The 19,577-nt window shown below is 42.4% G+C and overlaps 2 protein-coding genes and 1 long non-coding RNA gene across 3 annotated transcripts in view; 1 reads left to right on the top strand and 2 right to left on the bottom strand.

The window, feature by feature from the left end:
- Window positions 1–19,577, bottom strand: part of LOC115145306 (influenza virus NS1A-binding protein homolog A-like) — a 120,740-nt gene that overhangs the window by 12,160 nt on the left and 89,003 nt on the right. The window lies entirely within an intron of this gene.
- LOC115145307 (protein Niban 1-like) overlaps window positions 503–19,577 on the bottom strand; it is a 46,610-nt gene continuing 27,535 nt past the window's right edge. The window contains exons 9-15 of the mRNA XM_029686780.2: window positions 19,268–19,455; window positions 18,896–19,042; window positions 13,143–13,253; window positions 12,902–13,009; window positions 4,575–4,686; window positions 4,255–4,421; window positions 503–1,599 (exon numbers count right to left, since the gene is read on the bottom strand). Coding sequence (XP_029542640.1) covers window positions 1,462–1,599; window positions 4,255–4,421; window positions 4,575–4,686; window positions 12,902–13,009; window positions 13,143–13,253; window positions 18,896–19,042; window positions 19,268–19,455 — 971 coding nt within the window. The 3' untranslated portion in view covers window positions 503–1,461. The remainder of the gene's footprint in view (window positions 1,600–4,254; window positions 4,422–4,574; window positions 4,687–12,901; window positions 13,010–13,142; window positions 13,254–18,895; window positions 19,043–19,267; window positions 19,456–19,577) is intronic.
- On the top strand, window positions 4,669–8,085 carry LOC115145308 (uncharacterized). The gene is made up of 2 exons (XR_003865940.2): window positions 4,669–5,403; window positions 7,395–8,085. It is a non-coding gene; the product is annotated as an uncharacterized LOC115145308 (long non-coding RNA).

Below are 19,577 nucleotides of genomic sequence, written 5' to 3'. Positions count from 1 at the left end.
GGAAAATGTGGGGTAGGTGCAACATAAGACAAAAACATAAGGGTTTGAGTAAGAGGACTAACTGGTGTTTCCAAGTGGCCACACACCTCTTCAAAGTATGTGATTTCAATGCACTTTTATGACTCAAAGAAGAGTCTTCAACCATAAGGTACTTACGACGTAGAGGAAATAGAGCACACTAAAATATTTAGTCTCGCCCTCTGAATGGCGCACGCACACAATCCATGTCTCAATTGTCTAGAGGCTTATTAAAAATCCTTCTATAACCTGTCTCCTTCATCGACACGGAGGTGGATTTAACAAGTGACATCAGTAAGGGATCTTAGCTTTCACCTGGATTCTGTCTGTCATGGAAAGAGCTGGCGTTCCTAATGTTCTGTACACTCAGTATTTGTATTATTTATTTTATACAGTCTTTATCAAGGGTGGCAATTTTGTTTATCCATGAACAATTTGAGAAACTATAAAATACTGTATGAAGTCTAGAAAAACCAGCCAGCCGTCCAGTGCTTGTGTGTTATTTATTTAAATAAAATAATTTTTATTTGACTATAAAACAATACAACACATTTAATGCGTTTGCCTTCTTTTAGCACCGAAGGGTTAATAGCCGAGTTTATGGAGCACAAAAGTAGCTGAAAACAATCAATTAATTACATTTAGCTAGCAATTAACTGTTAAATATACAGTGAATATGCACAGCCCCTTCCCAAATTGCCAGTGTAAAATATGTACAGGCACTGGATGGTGTTGACATTTCAACACAGCTAAAGGTTATTCAGAAATAAAGACACTAGACCAGTCTCCATAGCAACCGCGTCCATTGGAATTGGCTCATTCTTCTTCATGGAATCAATGCAGTAGGCCTACGTGTATACAGTATAATAATATACTCCTCAAATCATGATGCCTTTGGATGTATCTCTTATTGGGATAGCTGTACATAGAACATAAAATCCCTAAACCCTCCATATGTAGAACCCTCCCATTGCTACTCAGACCGATTCAATATACGGCAGTGTTCTTGATTTAATATTGAACAACTTAAACTGGCATATATCAAACTGTTCTCAAATCATCTAAAATACATATAATATCTATGACACAAATGAAGTTCAAGCCACACAATTGCAATAGTCAATTTGATGTTTTCCTTGGTTCTGAATTTGATAATCCAGTTATGGCTATATCTCACCACATTGATCTTCTCACAAACACAATTGTATACATTCTTATTTTACCAGTTTTATGGAAACTTAGCTTTATGCTTGTATAAAAATTACTTTTTTTTTTTTTTTTTTACAGTGAAGGCAATCTCAGTCGGTTTCCACAACAGCAAGGGTATAGTCTATCACCTTTCCATACTCCTCACATTTACAGTGATTTTTAAATGGGGCCCTTGTCATCCTTTATTCTCTGTGTGACATCAGGCCCCTCACTTTGTCACCACTCTCTTATAGGTTATGACGCTGCACCATCTTCTCCACTCCCAACTCCTCCACCACCAGGTCCCAGATCTCCTTCACACAGTCCCGGGCCTTGGGGGCAGGCTCCCCAGCCTGGAGGGCCTCTTTGGCTCAGCAGGGAGGGTGGCCGGGGCTGTGGAGGGACGACATTCACATTGGCTGCTGATGCTATGGTTGAATCAGAACATGCAGTGACTTCAACACTAGGCGTTAACAGAGAAGCTAATGTTGCTTCAGCGACATGGTTAAGGGGAACAGGGTCCACCCTCTGATACTTCTATGAGAGGCTCGGTGGTCACAGAAACACTAATCTCCTCTCTACTGCTTAGTGACACTTTGACCTGCTTGGCCGGGGCTGCTGCTCCTGACTCCACTGTAACATCTTCATTAGGGGTCTCAATGTGTGACAGGGGCCAACTCGCTATCTGTAATCAAGTCCTCATCCCCATCATCGGGGATGGATGGGGCTGTCACAGGCACCTCTACATCTTTGGTCTCTTCTGCTGCAGCAAGTCTAGAGTCTGCATGTGGCACCGTTACAGGCTTCTCACCACTAGAGGCCACTGCTGGGTCACTGTGAGGAGGACTGCTCTCTCTATCAGCTTTTGGCTAGGTAGTGGTGATCGTGAGAGAAGCCACGCCACTGAATCTTCAACAACTACCGGGTCAATGACAGCTACATGGTTGACAACACAAACAGGGACAGGAGATGTGAGTCAGGGACAGGGTCCGGACTGGGGGAAGGAGCTTTGTTTTTGGGCTACTGTGGTTGGGTGTCTACTTCAATGGATGTCTCTGCCTCGGTCGGTGTCCCTACTTTCTCTTTTTCAACAGCGACTGGCTCTTCTACCGTCACTATTTCAGGGGCAATTGGATTGTCTACGTCAACTGGAGGGCCTGTGTCAGCATGAGTGGTCTAAGATAGAGCAGTAGCTGCCTCAGTTAGGACAGGGATGTCCACTTGAGCTGTTCCCGTGGTAGCAGGACTAGCCACTTTATCTGTCTCGGCTGGGACTGGAGAGTCCCATTGAACTATCTCAGTTGGTTCTCTAACAACAAGAGTACCGTCTACCTGGCTGGCATGAAAATGAGCCACGAGAAAAGCGTCCTCCATTTGCTATTTAATTTAGGTGACATGTATTTTTTCCTGCTGCCCCTGTTTTATTATCACTTGTGAATGATGCCCAGTTTAAGGCAAAAAAAGAAACAGCACATGCTTTTTTTGGTGCAACTTTTTAAAATCATGGTCACACACTTCGTGTAGCCTAGCCCATACTCCCATAGGCTTGTATCGCAACTATAGTGGCCAAATAACTTCTTAAAATGAAGCACATTAATCCACGTTACAACGGGTGTAGAGCCTAACTGGCATACACACACAGCGCCTGTGTCAAGTTCAGGAAAGATCATTTTCACATTAAAATGCACCTTGATAATAAGACCTATAATAAAAATGCATAATTGCATTTGCAGCCTACTGCCGTGTGCACCTTGTTGCGCTTATAATGTAAGAAAAAGCCTAACAGTTTATCAACATCGTAAATTAAACGCTCTCATCTGTTGTGTCAGGCTCATTGCTTAAAGCGTTTTTTTATGCTAGTGGTTGTACTCATTTGGGATCTATCGCATCCCACAACCGTCCCAGACTATATTTTGAATATTTATTTCTCGCACAGAATAGGTCAACTTTTGTATTATTGGGATAGTAAATTGACATAGGCTAGTGCTTTTGCTATTCATTAGGCCTACACATCTTGTTGGCTGTAGAAAATTAAATGTGGACAGTTCTTTCAATATCTTCAGTATGTGCCTCGGAATTGGATAAGTACACGCGCAGTTACGTGCTGGATGTGTCTGTCTTCACCGGATTGTGTCTGTCTTCATTTGTAGCCTGTAATAAAGACCCTATCACGTGACAGAGAGCCGTGTGAATGAGAGGTGCTTCAGCACGCAGCAGGGAGAAGGGAATTATAATTATAATATTCATCCCAAGGGCATAACGGTCCCTGGCCGCAAAAGGAATTGACTTTTTCAGGGGGCATTATGGCCACACAAAGGGGATGTAGCCGGGAAATTCGAGGCATTATCAAGTGCTTGTCAAATTGTGAATGAGGGACTGATGTACCTTTCATGCAAAAAAAAATGTTTTTCAAATCATCATTAGAGTTGTATCATGCAGCCTTAGAATGTGCTAAAAATCAAATCACAAATGATGCATATAGAAGTACCTGTTTCTTTGTTTGCTGCTCAACATAGAATAGCCACATGTGCTCACTCCCTCAGGTCTTTTGGAGAAAATATCCTTTCTATTTTCTTCAGCTATGTTCAATTGTATTCTTCATTCGATAAAATAATCTAAAATAATGCCACTAAATTCTAAGCAAATCTTGTCTGCTAAATGAACTAATGTAGCATCGCCAGATCACAGTATGCTATTCTGCTCTTCTGAAATAGACTACATTTTCTAGATATCATGTTTCTTTAGACCTGTCTAAAATAACTAATGGATTTATTGTGATGATCTAGGCTATATTACATGGATTTATTTAGACTTTCTCAAATGTAGATGTTCCAAAGGTCCGCATCAGTGACTTGTAGGCTATGTGTGGAAGCCGGGAGATGCAAAATGTGTTTATGTTAAGTAATGGTCAAATACTGAGAACAGCAGTTATTTGCGTGACAATCACCGGCTCACAAAATTTCATGACCGCCACAGCCCTACCCTTGTGCACCCCCACCGACCACCCGGGCCATTGCCCTGAAGAGGAGAGGCGGGCTGGGCTGTTACCTCGGCTTCGGGCTGGGTCTGGAGCTGTCCGGGGAAGCCTAGCATCCTGGCTGGGTTGCTGGGGTTGAAAGGGGTGGAGATTATGCTGGAGCAGCTGGACTGGCTCAGGAGGTCTCTGGTGTCTGTGAACAGATTGTGTTTCTTCAGCCTGGCTGCCTCCTCCACCACTGTAGAACAAACAGAGACATGTTTAAAAGCACGCGCACTAATAATATTGGTGTGGGTGAGCAGAGAGAGTAACATTGTAGTAATACCTAAAATATGTATTACAATTGAATAAGATACAAATGAATAACTCCAATATCTCGCAGAAACAATACCTTTGATGACTTCCTTGTCCAGACTCTGCAGCAAAATGCCCTCATAGATATTGTGAACATGGACAAAGTTGGAATAGTCTGCATAGATGAACTGTTTAAGACCCTGCAGCTCCTAAAGACACAGAAACAACCATTTCAACCTGCGATTTTCTAAACAATAATGAGATTTCAGGACACAAAAAAATATGTAAAAGGCCTGTGCTCTCAAAACACTTCTTTTGGGGCAGTATAATTTATGCTGGCTTTCCCCATATTTTCTTGAGGGCTTTGAAGGCAAGCTGAGAGACACTGATAATGTAATAAAATACCAATAATGGAAGCGGAGCTAATAATGTAAGAACTTTTGCATGTGTAATAGTGTAATAACTTTAACCAATAATGTAATATACACTCTCTTTTACCCATACAAGCGAGACCCTCTCATCTACTAGTGCGACCATCACTGGTGCAGTGAGACCCTCTACAACGTCTACATCATCCACAATATGACCACCACCGGTGCAGCCATGGAAGATGAATTGGAGGAAGCACCGCTGGATCTCGGACCACCTGAGATTATTATGACCCTCACGGAAGTGACCACTGAGGACCTTGTTGAACAGGATGTGGCCGTGGAGACAAAACGAGGAAAGACACGAAGAGGAACAAAGTCACACCAGGCGCTACCAGCCCCCAGATCCACTCATTTCAGCAGAGGCACCTCCATGCTGTCAAGAGGGATACAGCCCAACCTGATGCACACAGGAAGGAGGAGGAAGAGACCCTCTTTGCCATCAGCCTGGTGGCAACCCTAAAGAGGCCTCCTCAGCAAAGAAGAGCAACAGTCAAGGTTCAAATTAATTAGCTGCTTTTTGATGCAGAGGTCAATGTTACGTTTTTTTCTTTTCTAAAACACAGGTAGTGTCTTAAGTATTACAACAGTGAGGTAAAGTAGGTCATTTTTAATGTATACTCATGTAGGCTAATTGGTATTTCAGATCAAAGGATTCATATGAGGCAAATGTATACAGTGGGGCAAAAAAGTATACAGTGGGGCAAAAAAGTATTTAGTCAGGCACCAATTGTGCAAGTTCTCCCACTTTTCATCGTAGGTACACTTCAACTATGACAGACAAAATGAGAGAAAAAAATCCAGAAAATCACATGGTAGGATTTTTTATGAATTTATTTGCAAATTATGGTGGAAAATAAGTATTTGGTCAATAACAAAAGTTTCTCAATACTTTGTTATATACCCTTTGTTGGCAATGACAGAGGTCAAACGTTTTCTGTAAGTCTTCACAAGGTTCTCACACACTGTTGCTGGTATTTTGGCCTATTCCTCCATGCAGATCTCCTCTAGAGCAGTGATGTTTTGGGGCTGTTGCTGGGCAACACGGACTTTCAACTCCCTACAAAGATTTTCTATGGGGTTGAGATCTGGAGACTGGCTAGGCCACTCCAGGACCTTGAAATGCTTCTTACGAAGCCACTCCTTCGTTGCCCGGGCAGTGTGTTTGGGATCATTGTCATGCTGAAAGACCCAACCACGTTTCATCTTCAATGCCCTTGCTGATGGAAGAAGGTTTCCACTCAAAATCTCACGATACATGGCCCCATTCATTCTTTCCTTTACACGGATCAGTCGTCCTGGTCCCTTTGCAGAAAAACAGCCCCAAAGCATGTTTCCACCCCCATGCTTCACAGTAGGTATGGTGTTCTTTGGATGCAACTCAGCATTCTTTGTCCTCCAAACACGACGAGTTGAGTTTTTACCAAAAAGTTATATTTTGGTTTCATCTGACCATATGACATTCTCCCAATCTTCTTCTGGATCATCCAAATGCTCTCTAGAAAACTTCAGACGGGCCTGGACATGTACTGGCTTAAGCAGGGGGACACGTCTGGCACTGCAGGATTTGAGTCCCTGGCAGCATAGTGTGTTACTGATGGTAGGCTGTGTTACTTTGGTCCCAGCTCTCTGCAGGTCATTCACTAGGTCCCCCCGTGTGGTTCTGGGATTTTTGCTCACCGTTCTTGTGATCATTTTGACCCCACGGGGTGAGATCTTGCGTGGAGCCCCAGATCGAGGGAGATTATCAGTGGTCTTGTATGTCTTCCATTTCCTAATAATTGCTCCCACAGTTGATTTCTTCAAACCAAGCTGCTTACCTATTGCAGATTCAGTCTTCCCAGTCTGGTGCAGGTTTACAATTTTGTTTCTGGTGTCCTTTGACAGCTCTTTGGTCTTGGCCATAGTGGAGTTTGGAGTGTGACTGTTTGAGGTTGTGGACAGGTGTCTTTTATACTGATAACAAGTTCAAACAGGTGCCATTAATACAGGTAACGAGTGGAGGACAGAGGAGCCTCTTAAAGAAGAAGTTACAGGTCTGTGAGAGCCAGAAATCTTGCTTGTTTGTAGGTGACCAAATACTTATTTTCCACCATAATTTGCAAATAAATTCATTAAAGAATCCTACAATGTGATTTTCTGGATTTTTTTTCTAATTTTGTCTGACAGGCCTCATCTTTTTAAGTGGGAGAACTTGCACAATTGGTGGCTGACTAAATACTTTTTTGTCCCACTGTAGCTGTTGTTTCTGGGTTAGAAAATATCCTAAAACAAGTTTGTCGTCTAAACATTTGCCTGTCATATTCATCTTTTGATCTGAAATACAAATTCCATGAGTAAACAGCAAGAATTACCAATGTTATCATACTGTTCCAATATTTATGCCACTAACTACACTTTACAAGCAGTATTTAGTTCACATAAATCTCACCTTTTATAGTGTTATTTTATGTAATGCTTGTAAGTGTTGTTTTTCTCTTCCCTTCCAGAGATGGAGTCAATTTAGCCGACCAGCTCACAGGAAGGACAGGAAGAGGTGAGCTGTCTGGTTGTTGTATTGACCTTCTCCTCCAATGGGGTTTGAGCAGGAGGTGAGGAGAGGACACGAGGAATCAAGGAAATGCAACTGATATTTTCCAAGGGTCCTCACTTGAGATTTTCTAACTTATTACTATGTCCTTTCTTAGTAGGCTTTTTAGTATAAAATACATGGAATTCATAAAGTAAATAGTTTCTCAATACTTACTATAGGACAGCATTCATTATTAGTTGTACATAGATTGCATGAAAATGGACTGAATTGGAAGTGACACACCGGAGAATTCAGATGCTCTTGTTGTTCTTTTACAAGACTGAAGGTGAAATGTGTGTTCACCTGTATTGTGGCTACACATTCACAGACAGCCCTGCCCTCTCTCTCTTTATACCCATGTCTGAAGTTCCCCTACTATGTCTAGGCTTTATGAATTGTCCCTGTATCTGTCTGCAGTTGTGCATGCTCTTGCTGTTCCCTTACAGATTACAGGCTACACAAACATTTTTGTATTTTTATACGCACATACATGGACACACACCTCTTTCAATAGTTTTTATTTTATTTTTGGTAACATTTTTACAACACACATACCTGTCATGTTCTTTCCTGCACTTGAATACTCATTAAAGTCTAATGGGTTCATAGTCAGTTGTTTCATTTGTTTATTAACATCTCATTTAGACTTCATCTGCTTATTTCTTCCCTACACCTTTGCAGATGTAAGACCAGATTAAAGTAAAAACACACTCTCTTCCTAACCTGCATTTTGTCAGACCAGTGAAGATGGTGGTAAACTTTACTATTTGTATTGTCCCTAGGTTACCTAGGGTTACCCTTTCCCATTGTTATCATACTAACTGTATGTCGTATAACCTTAATCAGTGCTCCCACTCACCTGATGTACCATGCCAGGTGTGTATAATACTGATGTTAATGGGAGAGGGAAGGGGTTAAGGTGTGGTCTTTACTCCCAAATTTCACTTAAATATAACTTTCAAATGAAGAGAGACAATGAGACATAAAATAATGTGGAAAAAAATATATATTTCATGCACAACGGTGGATGGTTCTTAAAATAACCTTGGTGTTAGGGGGCTCTTTAAAAAAATCTGTTTCAAGCCACGGCATACTGCCATGGGACTTCACCTGCTGGCGATGAGGAGTAGGTGGTCAACTTCTCCCTCACCTGGAGTGCCTGTCTGGGGGCGTTGTTGGCACCTGGGGGCGTTGTTGGTGACATCAGGTAGGTGACCATTTGGCGAGCCCATCTCCATCCGGAGCGGCTCCTGAAATGACCTTCGCAGGTAGTTGTGGAGAACACGTGGCCTTCACGCAGGCATTGACATTTGAGGGGCTGAGACCAAGCACTCTCCAATATATTCTCCACCAGGCTGTCAAGAATCCCAAAGGCGCATTTAACATATAACCTTGCCCTGGATAGTTGTTTGTTAAAGATCCTTACAGGCTTTGGCAATGGCAGCTGGCATCCAGAATAGGGCCTCATGAGGTTGGTTCTCAAGGGAAGGCCTCATCGCCGACAAAGAAGTGGGGAACGGGTCCCAGGTCTTCAGCCCCAGGGAGTGATGCAGGTGGTGGAGTCTCCAGGGTACCATCCTGAAGTGCCTGGCTGAAGGCAGAGTCCCGGAGGGTCCCGCCATCACTTCCCTTGCCGTAAGTACCAACATCAACACCACGGAAACAGTAGATGGCATCTACAACAGCCAAGAGTACAACTGAATATGTACCCTTGTAGTTGTAGAACTGCGAACCCGAGCACAGTGGATCCAGGATTACTACATGTTTCCCGTCAATGGAGCCAAGACAGTTGGGAAAATTCCACCTCTCCAGGAACTCGGCAGCGATGGCCCTCCAGTCTTCCTCCTTGGGGACAGGCATGTATTCACCAACCAGACAGTTGGTCTCCAAGAATGTGAAATAAAATTCAAAACAATTATCAATATTGTGATGAACTTGAAATTCCACCCACATATTCTATCTACTCATATACAATACCGGTAAAAAGTTTTAGAACACCTACTCATTCCTTTTTCTTTTAAACTATTTTCTACATTGTAGAATAATAGTGAATACATTAAAACTGTAAAATAACACATATGGAATCACGTAGTAACCAAAAAAGTGTTAAACAAATCAAAATATATTTTAGATTCTTCAAATAGCCACCCTTTGCCTTGATGACAGCTTTGCACACTGGTATTTGGTATTCTCTCAATCAGCTTCACCTGGAAGCTTTTACAACAGTCTTGAAGGAGTTCCCACATATGCTGAGCACTTGTTGGCTGCTTTTCCTTCCGTCTGCAGTCCGATCCCAAACCATCTCAATTTGGTTGAGGTCGGGGGATTGTGGAGGCCAGGTCATCTGATGCAGCACTCCATTACTCTAATTCTATGTAAAATTACACAGCCTGGTCCTGTTGAAAAACAAATTATAGTCCCAATAAGCACAAACCAGATGGGATGGCATGTATCGTTGCAGAATTCTGTGGTAGCCATGCTGGTTAAGTTTGCCTTGAATTCTAAATAAATCACAGACAGTGTCACCAGCAAAGCACCCCCACACCATCACACCACCTCCTCCATGCTTCACGGTGGGAAAAACACATGCAGAGATCATCCGTTCACCCATACAGTGTCTCACAAAGACACGGCGGTTGGGACCAAAAATCTACAATTTGGACTACGGACCAAAGGAACTTATCCTCTGCAGCAGAGGAAACTCTGGGTCTTCCATTCCTTTGGCAGTCCTCATGAAAGCCAGTTTCATCACAGCACTTGATGGTTTTTGTGACTGCACTTGAAGAAACCGTCAAAGTCCTTGAAATGTTCCATATTGACTGACGTTCATGTCTTAAAATTAATGATGGACTGCTGTTTCTCTTCGCTTATTTGAGCTGTTCTTGCCATAATATGGACTTGGTTTTTTACCAAATAGGGCTATCTTCTGTATACCAACCCTACCTTGTCACAACACAACTGATTGGCTCAAACGCATTAGGATGGCTACTTTGAAAGAATCTCAAATATAAAATATATTTTGATTTAACACTTTTAGGTTACTACATGATTCCATAGGTCTTATTTCATACTTCTGACGTCTTCACTATTGTTCTACAATGTAGAACATAGTACAAATAAAAAATAATCCTTGAATGAGTAGGTGTTCAATCTTTTGATTGGTACTGTATATGTATTAATAAGGATGCACAGGATAGGTAGTCAGTTTCGACATTGCTAGTTTGCTTCCTTTACCTAACTGAATCATCTGTGCAGGTGTTTTAAAACTTTTGACCAGTAGTGTACCTACCTCATTAGTTTATTATGCTCTACTAATTATATTGTCAATTATATCATCAACCCTCATTAACAATGCCTTGAAACAGTACAATTCAGTCTATGACTGTATCAATAAACTGTAGCCCAGGCCAACTCTACTCTTAGAAAGAAAAGGTGCTATCTAGAACTTAAAAGGGTTCTCTATGAGAACCCTTTGAGGAACCCTTTTTGGTTCCAGGTACAGTAGTGCCCTTTTTGGTTCCAGGTAGAACCCAATTCGGTTCCATGTATAAACTTCTCCCCAGAGGGTTCTACCTGGAACCAGAAATGGTTATCCTATGGGGAAAGCAGAAGGACACTTTATAGGAACCCTTTTTTCTAAGAGTGTATGTGATTCCAATAAGAATGTCATGAATGACTGTAAATGTCTTGAACAACAAGTGGTCCTGGAGAAGACTAGCCTACCTTCATCAAGGCAGAAGGCACCCCAACTTTCTTTTCATTTGGTAACATTGCATCATTAAAAAAAATATTTTAAAACAAATTTGGGAAAAGTTATAGTCCTAATGAACATTCTGAAGTACATCAATGAAGTACATCTGATGTCACACAGGGGCTATTAACTAGAGAGCCCTTTAGCTAGCTAGGTTGCACATAAAATATATCTAATATCAATCAATTATGGTATCAAAGACTAAAAAAATTCACTAGAATTGAGCTTACCGGAGACAAATCTCCAGGCTTTCAACTGGGCTGATGGACTCCCGGTAGTTGGGGTCCATCTGGGTGATCCAGGCTCCAACCATCTGGAGCAGATGATCGAACTGGCTTCGGTCCAGACGAAAGTAACTTCGAAATTCCTCTCCAAATAGTCGAAGCTCTTGGATGAGATGGTGGAACTTTGCTTTCAGAACTTCAACCATCTCTGGACCCACATAGACCTGCGCATCGACGGGGCTGGTCCCGGCCCAACAGCGCAATCAAGACTACCTCCTCAACGTTTGTCTCATTGTTGAAAAGAGACTACTCTCTGCTGTCTTGGCTATTTGTTATTGCATTTCACTTTTTTTTACTGTATATGTGTGCAACAAAAATTCAACGTTCACATGTTTCTACTTTCTGTCAAGTCTACGCATACAATTTGATGCATATGTTCGATAAATCGAACGTATGCATCACACCGAACGCACGGCAACTGGCTCTGCAACGAAATGCTGAAAGGCAAACGCAGCGTTTCCATTGGAAATGAATGTACTTCTGGTGTACCAAAACGCAATGGCACAGTCGGTGTGTTCGAAGCAGAGGCGGACCCCCTGATGCTCTCCCTCCGGCGGAGACTGACCATCAGATGCAGGCACCGTCACTCCAGTAAAAATAATGAAAGCGAATGATATGCTTAAATTTATGATCACTCAACTGTGTCTCACAACTAATACAACAAAATAGGATCTATTAACAGGGTGATCATATACCTGAAGTTTTTAAATATATTTATTGAAATGGTCTGAGAAGAACAACATTGCCAGGGCAATTCAAGCTTAGCCAATATCCATTCATAATGTAGTGGGACTATAGCCTACTGCACAAACCTCATTGCTACAGAACTGTTTTTAAATAGTTTTTAACCAATTCTGAGCGGTAGAGTGATCTTGGCTCAGAAAGGTTTGGTGACCACTGCCTTAAGGGGGTTGACGTTAGTGAGCTATTACACTATTGATCACCTTTTTTTTTAACCAGTTTATAATCAACGCAGAATGTAATAATAATAATTGAATTATTACATTATGTGAAAAACTATTATGTTACGCATTGAGTATATTTATTACATTATTGGCAATCTATTACATTATCAACATTTATTACATTATAAATGCAAAATTTACTACATTATTAACTGTTATTACATTATTGGCAATCTATTACATTATCAACATTTATTACATTATAAATGCAAAATTTACTACATTATTAACTGTTATTACATAATTGGCAATCTATTACATTATCAACATTTATTACATTATAAATGCAAAATTTACTACATTATTAACTGTTATTACATAATTGGCCGTTTTTATATTGTAAGTTGCTACAAGGTGGGGGCCAGGTTATGTGTATTTGTTCTAGTGTTCGGTTAAAGGGTAAAGTGTGTGTGTATTGACTCACTGTTTTGTAAGTGGGGGCCAGGGTCTTCTTGATGTGAGGGAGAGTGATCCCCACCAAGGCCTCACGAAAGATCCTTTTCCTCACCGTACTGCTGTCATAGTCATATTGCTGCAACACATAGAGTTTAATCAGCATATAAACATTCATTTTGATCAGTGCTCGTCTCAGTGAGTTCCTCTGTATTGCCTGTGAAGTAACTGTACTTTATACACAGATGTGTAATAATGAATAAGCAGCGTACCTTGAGCACCCTGTGCCTGGACTTCTCCATGGCAGAGCACGCGTTGCCTGGGTTGTCCTCTATGTCCTTGTAGAGCAGCAGATGAAAGGTGTACGCTGCGTTCTCCACCAGCTGAACACAGGACATGGAGGAATTAACCGGGAGCTCGTCAATCAATGACACACTGTGCATACAGTACTAGTCAAAAGTTTGGACCCATCTACTCAGTTTTTTGAATGTAGAATGTAGTGAAAACATCAAAACTATGAAATTATCCAATTTTATTCGTCACATTTAAAAAAAAGTTTTTTTTTTAATTAAAATTTAACTAGGCAAGTCAGTTAAGAACAAATTCTTACATACAATGACGGCCTAACAGTGGGTTACCTGCCTTGTTCAGGGGTAGAACGACAGATTTTTACCCAACACTCTAACCACTTGGCTACCTGCCGCCCCTATGTGCTGAATAAATGCGCCAAATACAACAGGTGTCGACCTTACAGTGAAACGCTTACTTACGAGCCCCTAACCAACAATGCAGTTAAAAAAAATATGGATAAGAAAAAGAAATAAAAGTAACAGGTAAATAAAGAGCAGCAGTAAAATAACAATAGTGAGACTATATACATGGGGGGTACCGGTACAGAGTCAATGTGCGAGGGCACCGATTAGTTGAGGTAATATGTACGTCCAGAACCTACACTGCCAATGCTTACATTGGAGGAACTCAATGCCTTCGATGAGAGACTTGGCCGGGACAGCCACTTAAACATTTTTTTTTACATACACTTAGGTTGGAGTCATTAAAACTCGTTTTTCAACATCTCCACAAATGTCTTGTTATCTTCTTCCTAGTTCGGTGTCGCTTCCACGGGACGGTTGAGCTAACGTAGGCTAATGCAATTAGCATGAGGTTGTAAGAAACAAGAACATTTCCCAGGACATACACATAACTGATATTGGCAGAAAGCTTACATTCTTGTTAATCTAACTACACTATCCAATTTACAGTAGCTATTACAGTGATAGAATACGATGCTATTGTTTGAGTGCATAATCCTGAACATGAAAAGTTATTAATAAACACATTAGGCACATTTGAGAAGTCTTGATAAAGCATTTTTAACAGAAATGTAATGGTTCATTGGATCAGTCTAAAACTTTGCACATACACTGCTGCCATCTAGTGGACAAATCTAAATTGCACCTGGGCTGGAATAATACATTTTTTTAAAGAATAGTTGGTATTTTCTTTGTATTATCTTTTACCAGATCTATTATTTTATATTCTCCTACATTCCTTTCACATTTCCACAAAGTTCAAAGTGTTTCCTTTCAAATGGTACCAGAAATACACATATCCTTGCCTCTGGCCCTGAGCAGTTTGAATTGGGTATGTCATTTTAGGCAAAAATTGAAAAAAAGGGCCGTATCCTTAACAAACTAAAGTTTTGGCAAGTTGGTTTGGACATCTACTTTGTGCAAGACACAAATACTTTTTCCAACAATTGTTTACAGACAGATTATTTCACTTATAATTTACTGTATCACAATTCCAGTGGGTCAGAAGTTTACATACACTAAGTTGGCTGTGCCTTTAAACAGCTTAGAAAATTCCCGAAATTATGTCATGGCTTTAGAAGCTTCTGATTGGCTAACTTACATAATGTGAGTCAATTGGAGGTGTACCTGTGGATGTATTTAAAGGCCTACCTTCAAACTCAGTGCCTCTTTGCTTGGCATCATGCAATAATCAAAATAAATCAGCCAAGACCTTCACAAGTCTGGTTCAACCTTGGGAGCAATTTCCAAACACCTGAAGGTACCACGTTCATCTGTACAAACAATAGTACGCAAGTATAAGCAGCTTGGGACCACGCAGTCATCATACCACTCAGGAAGGAGATGCATTCTGTCTCCTAGAGATGAACGTACTTTGGTGAGAAAAGTGCAAATCAATCCCAGAACAACAGCAAGGGACCTTGTGAAGATGCTGGAGGAAACAGGTACAAAAGTATCTATATCCACAGTAAAACGAGTCCTATGTCGACATAACCTGAAAGGCTGCTCAGCAAGGAAGAAGCCACAGTTTGTTATATCTGGAGTACTTCTCCTGTCCTATTCGGTGTCCTGTGTGAATCTAAGTGTGCGTTCTCTAATTCTCTCCTTCTCTCTCTCGGAGGACCTGAGCCCTAGGACCATGCCCCAGGACTACCTGACATGATGACTCCTTGCTGTCCCCAGTCCACCTGGCCGTGCTGCTGCTCCAGTTTCAACTGACCTGAGCCCTAGGACCATGCCCCAGGACTACCTGACATGATGACTCCTTGCTGTCCCCAGTCCACCTGGCCGTGCTGCTGCTCCAGTTTGAACTGTTCTGCCTTATTATTATTCGACCATGCTGGTCATTTATGAACATTTTAACATCTTGGCCATGTTCTGTTATAATCTCCACCCAGCACAGCCAGAAGAGGACTGGCCACCCCACATATGCTCTCTCTAATTCTCTCTTTCTTTCTCTCTCTCTGAGGACCTGAGCCCTAGGACCATGCCCCAGGACTACCTGACATGATGACTCCTTGTTGTCCCCAGTCCACCTGACCGTGCTGCTGCTCCAGTTTCAACTGTTCTGCCTTATTATTATTATTATTATACGACCATGCTGGTCATTTATGAACATTTGAACATCTTGGCCATGTTCTGTTATAATCTCCACCCGGCACAGCCAGAAGAGGACTGGCCACCCCACATAGCCTGGTTCCTCTCTAGGTTTCTTCCTAGGTTTTGGCCTTTCTTCCTAGTTTTTCCTATCCACCGTGCTTCTCCACCTGCATTGCTTGCTGTTTGGGGTTTTAGGCTGGGTTTCTGAACAGCACTTTGAGATATCAGCTGATGTACGAAGGGCTATATAAATACATTTGATTTGATTTGATTTGTGTTTGGAAGAAAAAGGGGGAGACTTGCAAGCCGAAGAACACCATCCCAACCGTGGAGCACGGGGGTGGCAGCATCATGTTGTGGGGGTGCTTTGCTGCAGGAGGGACTGGTGCACTTCATAAAATAGATGGCTTCATGACGAAGGAAAATTATGTAGATGTATTGAAGCAACATCTCAAGACATCAGTCAGGAAATTAAAGCTTGGTCACAAATGGGTCTTCCAAATGGACAATGACCCCAAGCATACTTCCAAAGTTGTGGCAAAATGGCTTAAGGACAACAAAGTCAAGGTATTGGAGTGGTCATCACAAAGCCCTGACCTCAATTCTATAGAAAATTTGTGGGCAGAACTGAAAAAGTGTGTGCGATCAAGGAGGCCTACAAACCTGACTTGGTTACACCAGCCCTGTCAGGAAGAATGAGCCAAAATTCATCCAACTTATTGTGGGAAGCTTATGGAAGGCAACCCGAAACGTTCCACTGAGAATGTGATGAAAGAAATAAAAGCTGAAATAAATCATTCTCTCTACTATTACTCTGACATTTCACATTCTTAAAATAAAGTGGTGATCCTAACTGACCTAAGACAGGGAATTTTTACTGGGATTAAATGTCAGCAATTGTGAAAAACTGAGTTTAAATGTATTTGGCTAAGCTGTAGGTAAACTTCCGACTTCAACTGTAGGTAGAATTATTAAAGTGAATATGCATAGATGATAACAACAGAGAGTAGCAGTGGTTTAAAAGTGGGTGGGGAAATGCAAATAGATTAGATTTGATTAGATGTTCAGGAGTCTTATGGCTTGGGGCTAGAAGCTGTTTAGAAGCCTCTTGGACCTCGACCGGTACCGCTTGCCATGCGGTAGCAGAGAGAACAGTCTATGAATAGGGTGGCTGGAGTCTTTGCCAATTTTCAGGGCCTTCCTCTGACACCACCTGGTATAGAGGTCCTGGATGGCAGGAAGCTTAGCCCCAGTGATGTACTGGGCTGTTCGCACTACCCTCTGTAGTGCCTTGCGGTCGGAGGCAGAACAGTTGCCATACCAGGCAGTGATGCAACCAGTCAGCATGCTCTCGATAGTGCAGCTGTAGAACCTTTTGAGGATCTGAGCACTCATGCCAAATCTTTTCAGTCTCCTTAGGGGGAATATGTTTTGTCATGCCCTGTTCACGACTGTCTTGGTGTGCTTGGACCATGTTAGTTTGTTGGTGATGTGGACACCAAGGAACTCGAAGCTCTCAACATGCTCCACTGCAGCCGCGTTGATGAGAATGGGGGCATGCTCGGTCCTCTTTATCCTGTACTCCACAATCCTCTCCTTTGTCTTGATCATGTTGAGGGAGTGGTTGTTGTCCTGGCACCACACGGCCAGGTCTCTGACCTCCTCCCTATAGGGTGTCTCGTCGTTGTCGGTGATCAGGCCTACAATTGTTGTGTCATTGGAAAACTTAATGATGGTGTTGGAGTCGTGCCTGGCCATGCAGTCATGAGTGAACAGGGAGTACAGGAGGGGACTGAGCACGCACCCCTGAGGGGCCCCTGTGTTGAGGATCAGCGTGACGGATGTGTTGTTACCTACCCTTACTACCTGGGGGCGGCCCGTCAGGAAGTCCAGGATCCAGTTGCAGATGGAGGTGTTTAGTCCCAAGGTCCTTAGCTTATTGATGAGCTTTGATGGCACTATGGTGTTGAATGCTGAGCTGTAGTCAATGAATAGCATTCTCACATAGGTGTTCCTTTTGTCCATGTGGGAAAGGGCAGTGTTCAGTACAATAGAGATTGCATTATCTGTGCATCTGTTGGGGTGGTATGCAAAGTTGGAGTGGGTCTAGGGTTTCTGGGATAATGGTGTTGATGTGAGCCATGACCAGCCTTTCAAAGCACTTCAGTGCTAAGGGTCGGTAGTCATTTAGGCAGGTTACCTTAGTGTTCTTGGGCACAGCGCATGCTCGCAGTTGGTCAGCGCATGCTCGCAGTACACGTCCTGGTAATTCGCCTGGTCCTGCAGCCTTGTGAAGGTTGACCTGTTTAAAGGTCTTACTCACATCGGCTGCGGAGAGCGTGATCGCACAGTCTTCCGGGAACAGCTGGTGCTCTCATGCACGTTTCAGTGTTATTTGCCTTGAAGTGAACATAGAATAAGTTTAGCTCGTCTGGTAGACTCATGTCACTGGGCAGATCCCGGCTATGCTTCCCTTTGTAGTCTGTAATGGTTTGCAAACCCTGCTACATCCGACGAGCGTCAGAGACGGTGCAGTACCATTCGATCTTAGTCCTATATTGACGCATTGCCTGCTTGATGGTTCGTCGGAGGGAATAGCAGGATTTCTTATAAGCTTCCGGGTTAGAGTCCTGCTCCTTGAAAGTGGCAGCTCTAGCCTTTAGCTCAGTGCGGATGTTGCCTGTAATCCATGGCTTCTGGTTGGGGTATGTACATACCTCATGAAGCTGGTTGAGAGAATGTTAAGAGTGTGCAAATCTGTCATCAAGGCAAAGGGTGGCTACTTTGAAGAATCTCAAATATAAGATATATTTTGATTTGTTTAACAAATCATTTGTTTTTTTTTTGGTCACTACATGATTCCATATGTGTTTGTTTCATATTTCACAGTTTTTGATGATTATTCTACAATGCAGAAAATAGTAAAAATATATAACAACCCTTGAATGAGTTGGTGTGTCCAAACTTTTGACTGGTTCTGTAGCTATTATTTTTCATCACCACCAACAGGTCAACACTGTCTGTCAGATTCACAACAACTGAGACTGTCTGATGAGTATTAAAGTGTGGGAAATCTTAGTTAGTCACTTAGTGTGTGTGTGTGTAATGTTTACCTGCTGTAGGTCTATCTGGGTGCTGTGGACCAGGCTGCTGATGTTGGAGAAGCCAAAGCGTTCCTGCAGGTCGTGCAGCTGGTCGTGGAGAGAGTTGATCCTCTGGTAACAACTCAACAGATTGGGCCTACTCAGTTTAGCTAGGGCCTGGAGAGAGGCAGAGAGGAAGAGGGGGGATGAGAGGAAGGAGAGAGAGGGTGATGAAGTTTTATAAAAAGGGAATAGATGAGAAAGAGGAAAAAGGGGTGAGGGAGAGAGGGAAAAGGTGAGAAGAAAGACCAAGCGGGATCAACAAAGTGGGGGTCAATAGTTGAAGTAAATGATAGCTCAGACAGGACTGTTTGTGAGAAGACGAGGAGAGGAAATTTGCACCTGCTTGAGTTCATTGGTAACCCCGCCCTCCTGGAAGTCCTGACACAGTTGGTCCATCTGGCTGTCACTCAGGAGCCGTGCTTCCTGGAACCCTGAGCTGATTGGTCCCATCAGCTCCTCCAGTACGGAGGCCAGGTAGGGCTGCACGCTCTCCGAACAGAACTTCTCTGCTGACTCCAATACACTAGCTACAGTAGGACAGATACATTAATTAGCCGCTCTGATAAACTGGCTACAGGAGGACAGATACATTCATTAGCTGCTCTGATAAACCTGCTACAGGAGGACAGATACATTCATTAGCTGCTCT

Source organism: Oncorhynchus nerka, linkage group LG17, assembly GCF_034236695.1.
Source record: "Oncorhynchus nerka isolate Pitt River linkage group LG17, Oner_Uvic_2.0, whole genome shotgun sequence".
In the NCBI taxonomy this organism is placed as follows: domain Eukaryota; kingdom Metazoa; phylum Chordata; class Actinopteri; order Salmoniformes; family Salmonidae; genus Oncorhynchus; species Oncorhynchus nerka.
The sequence above is the reverse complement of the archived record's forward strand: the minus strand, read 5'-3'. Positions and strand labels throughout refer to the sequence as shown.